The 4,572-nt window shown below is 36.3% G+C and overlaps 1 protein-coding gene across 1 annotated transcript in view; it reads left to right on the forward strand.

Moving 5' to 3' along the window:
* Positions 1-365: 365 nt before the first annotated feature.
* Positions 366-4,572, forward strand: part of LOC104166222 (extended synaptotagmin-2-like) — a gene marked incomplete at its 5' end in the record, with an annotated part of 7,716 nt that continues 3,509 nt past the window's right edge. Inside the window, 4 exons of the mRNA XM_009706081.1 lie at positions 366-452; positions 1,252-1,401; positions 2,460-2,848; positions 4,477-4,572. Coding sequence (XP_009704383.1) covers positions 366-452; positions 1,252-1,401; positions 2,460-2,848; positions 4,477-4,572 — 722 coding nt within the window. The remainder of the gene's footprint in view (positions 453-1,251; positions 1,402-2,459; positions 2,849-4,476) is intronic.

Below are 4,572 nucleotides of genomic sequence, written 5' to 3' on the forward strand. Positions count from 1 at the left end.
CAATGGGTTGCTGAAAGTAGTGAGATTTGGCAGTGAAATCTTCTACATGGCTACTTGGAGATGAGAAGGAAAAAGACTAGTTTCTAGGAATTTCATTGCATTAGTTCAGCCCTGATAGAGACGTAGGAGAAGAGAGAGAACGTGCCAGTCTTTGCAAAAAATATTCTATTACATGTCCTGTGTATAATTTTATATGTGATATTATATATGCCTTAGGTAGATCCTACTTGGCCTTTGTTTAAATATGTCAGGTTTCAAACATAAATTTTGCAAAGCCAAAATGAAAAATGTACTAAACTCTTGACACCAGCTTTAGTAGACAAAACTGTCTTATAATTTGTATGCTTCCTGTTCTCTAACTTCAGATTCGATACAAGACCAATGAACCAGTATGGGAGGAAAACTTTACTTTCTTTGTACACAATCCCAAAAGACAAGAACTTGAAGTTGAGGTATGTTGTCTCACTCTCTTTGGATACCTTTCTTTTCAAAGGCATTGCAGTAGTAATATTCAGACATTACAGGCTGTTATGAAATGAGACTGAATATACTGTGAACACCATTAAAATTATACTTAAAAGTGTTTTTTAAGACCAGGCTATGAAATGATTATTTGCATTTACTACTAAAAGGAAGAAAGACTATAACTAGTCTCTCACCAGAAGAACATAGTTGATGGTTGTCTTTCTTAGGAAAAAAAAAAAAGGAAAAAAAGTAAATTTTGATACCTATTTTGAACCTTAACATTCTTGACTGCTAGTAGAAATCGCTGTCATGTATGGCTGATATATTTCCTCTCTCCTCCCAAGGAAGTCTTTGCTTTATCCAAATACTGTATCACTTTCCACTGCTGACATGTCATTTACATAGTTCAAAGAGACTGAAGTGTAAATGAGGACTGTCCTAGTTACTATTCCTCTAACAGTTGTGGGAATTCATTTTCATACAGACTGTTTGGAAACCATGTAGTTATTTTGATCAAGAGTCAGGTAGATGTAGATCTGATGGTTAGTTTTCTGTCTTGCTTTTGCTGGAGAAGATAGGGATGAAGAAACTAAGCATTGAGTATATTTGCTATTTCCTTCTTCAATGTAAAGTAATCTTATGATCAGGGAAATTTGGTTTAAGAACAAACTACATTTGCTATTGTTTGGATTTTTTGTTTTTAAATAAAACTGTCATTTCCTTTTCTTTCTCTGAATTCTTACAAAGCTCATGATAAAAAATGACTTGGCTTCTGTGTTCCTTCAGGTGAGGGATGAACAGCACCAGTGTTCTTTGGGGAACTTCAAACTGCCTCTAAGCCAGTTGCTAGAGAGTGAAGATTTAACTATGCATCAGCGGTTCCACCTGAGCAACTCTGGTCCAAACAGCACTATAAACATGAAGATTGCACTCAGGGTACTCTAAAACTTTTCCCATTGTAAATATCTGAAAGCATATTTAAGACTATTGTGACTTCTGGTCTTCTAGCTTTATGAAGGAGATAGTACATTTTTGTGGGTGTCACAATGCCAAATGTCCTTAGTTGTGGCAGTGCTATCAAGTACGCAGAGATAACCTCTGATTTAAATATGTTCTATTTCAAAACCAGAAAGTTCTCCCAACGAAACAGTAATGACTGCATTCATTAGGGCTGAGGTTCCCTGTGGTTTTAGGTTCAGAAATCATGTTTGGAATCTGAATTCCTTCAAAGTCTCTTATGACTCAGTAGGCTACAGATCAGTGAAATCACCTTTATCTTACAGAAATGGAACTGAGGTCATGATAGTTTAAAAAGAATAAAGTTTATAGGGAAAGGAAGTACCTTCGTAGTACTAGAAAAATTCAGACCAACTTTGAAGCACATTGGAGTTTTGAAGACAAAACTTGCATACCTGAAAGTTTGTCTTTTTCCCCAGCTAAATTACTTCGTTTAATAAAGTAGTACGTCTCTCTGCAAACACTGTCAAACTTTTGTTAACTTCTGTTATTTGTTCTTTTCTAAAGCACCTTCTTGCTTACTTGTCATTAATTAAATGAAAGTAACCTATAAAAGAGAAAGTAAGGACAATTCAGTGAGAAGAACTTGTGATGTAGGATTAAATTTCAAAAGATTAGAAGAAAAAAATTAGAGAATTAGCTTTCCAGGTGACTAGAGCTGCAAAGTAAATAGCACTTGGCACCAGAAGCGTGTAGAGTATGGGAAAGGAATAATGAGGAGAATAATTCTAAATTAATGCAGAATTTCACATTGTTTTATAGTTACTGCAGTTGCCACAAAGAAGATGGAGCTGTGTTTTGCTGTGCAAAAGGTTTCCTGTTGTAGAGTGAATGAGTATAAGCGTGAATGTTTTTGGTCCTGCTTTAGTGTCTGAATTTAACAACTTGTCACCAGCCAGTACTCTGATAGAAGCAAATTTGTTCCTGTTTTTTATACTGGAAAATAGTAATATTATATGTATTTTTACTGTATCTAGGTCCTTTCTCTTGAAAAGCAAGCAAGATCCCCAGATCATCAACACTCAGCCCAAGTAAAAAGGCCATCTCTTTCCAAAGATGCAAGAAAATCATCTTTTAAGCCTCAGGTTCCTGTCTCACCACCACCTGATTCAAACAAACCTATTCCAGCTTCCCCAGTGACTGACAGTGATAAAAAGACTGATACAGCTGAAAAAAATCAGCCTCCCAATGCCAGCCCTCAGTGGCCAACAGATCTCAGCCGAAGTTCCTCCAGTCTTCATGCCTCTAACTTCTCTTATTCTCCTAGCCACCTCTCAGTCAAAGAACCCACTCCTAGCATAGCCTCAGACATATCTCTGCCTATCGCCACGCAGGAGCTACGGCAGAGACTACGACAGCTTGAAAAGTACAATGTTAATTACTTGTTTTTGCAATACACCTAAAATGATTTATAAAAAATGTCGTCAGTTCAGCCAGAGAAAGAGTGCTTAATTTGCATTTCAGTAATACTTCTTCCTGTTGGGAGTTTGAGCCTGGCATTTGAAAATCAGTTGTTGTGATTTTTCTACTTCCTCTGGATAACTCAGTTAGACAGATTCTGCAATTAGAAGTTACCTTACCATTTTGATGATCTGCAAGATAAAGTCCACCTTGTTCTGATAGCTACATTGTGTACTGCTAAAAAGAGTGGGGTGGCAAGAGGGAAGGATATTTTTTGATACAACATTAATCACTTCCATGGCAATAGTTGCCTGTTTCACCACTGAATCCTATTACTGTTAATGTTAAGCCAATTAAGCTGAATATAGCTGGTCTTTTTAAATTACCCGGAGGGATAGTTCACTATGAAGAACATTAAATGAATAGTCAGTTACTATTCCATTAATGAGGATTGCTGCAGCCATGCTTTCTTAAATTCTCTGATTTTTTTTTACTTGCCTCAACAGGCAGCTATACTTACCAGTAGAGATAGCTGAGCAGACGTTCTGCTCTGAATAGAAGAATGGAAACCATTAATTCCCTATTCATGTAGCTTCTCTAAGAATCTAAGTAGAAAGATTTTAGGTTTTTTATATGTAAGGGATTGAACTGATTCATCTTTTTCTCTATCGGAGTTCATAGAATCAATAGAGTAATAAGGTTGGAAGGAACCTCTGGATGTTTTTAAAGTGAATGACTTGGGAATTTTAATGGAGCAATCACTTTGTAGTAGCTATTCACAAAAGAAGCATGCCTCTCCCTTGAAGTTAAGATACCTTTCAGGTGGTTGAGAGATGCCAAGCATGCCATATACTGTCCTGTGTGGAATGGAAAATATTCGTAGTCAGTTTACACAAACTAAAATAAGTGTTTCATAGAGATGAAGGAACTCTGCAAATATTGGCCATTCTTTAAAACAGAAGTTCTTAAATATGGTGCTTGCTTTTTATTTAAGCACGACCTGTATTTGTAAGTGTAAATTGATCGTGATCTTATTTTCAATGTGCCATGAACTACAGAAAAGTAAAATAGCTATATATATGCTGTGATTTGAGCTTTTAAGACAGTAAGTGGGTTTAAGGATCACTGTTTTAATACCAAGAACATCTGTATTTCTGCATTAGAGAACTTAGAAAAAACTGAGGTGGTCTTCTAATTGGTTCCTGGCCATAGGTAAGAGTGGCCCATCACGGAGGTTTTCATTGCAGTTTGCACCATTGTTCTTTTCAATTTCCTAGATACTGCTTTAATGTTTATTTTAATGTAAGCAACTGCTTTACTGATAGTGGTTTTCACAGTACTGAAGAGCAGCTGAGGTTTAAACTGACAAGAATACCTAGCTTATTTTGGAGAGTAGAGCTGTTGGACAAGAAACTGATGAAGATATGCTCACATGCTAACGTGTGCTCTCTTCTTTCACATTGGTCAAGTGAAAAGTTAAATGGAAACTTAAATGGAGATTTCTGGGGAAACTACTCTGCATGTATTTCAGTTAGATCTTACTTTAAATACATGTTTTTAAAACTAAGCATAATGTTCTACTTTTTCCTGCAGTGGAACAACTCTAGGGCAGTCTCCATTAGGACAGATTCAGCTAACGATTCGTCATAGTTCACAAAGAAACAAACTGATTGTGGTAGTGCCTTCCTG

Source organism: Cariama cristata, unplaced genomic scaffold (genome assembly GCF_000690535.1).
Source record: "Cariama cristata isolate BGI_N322 unplaced genomic scaffold, ASM69053v1 scaffold12768, whole genome shotgun sequence".
In the NCBI taxonomy this organism is placed as follows: Eukaryota; Metazoa; Chordata; class Aves; order Cariamiformes; family Cariamidae; genus Cariama; species Cariama cristata.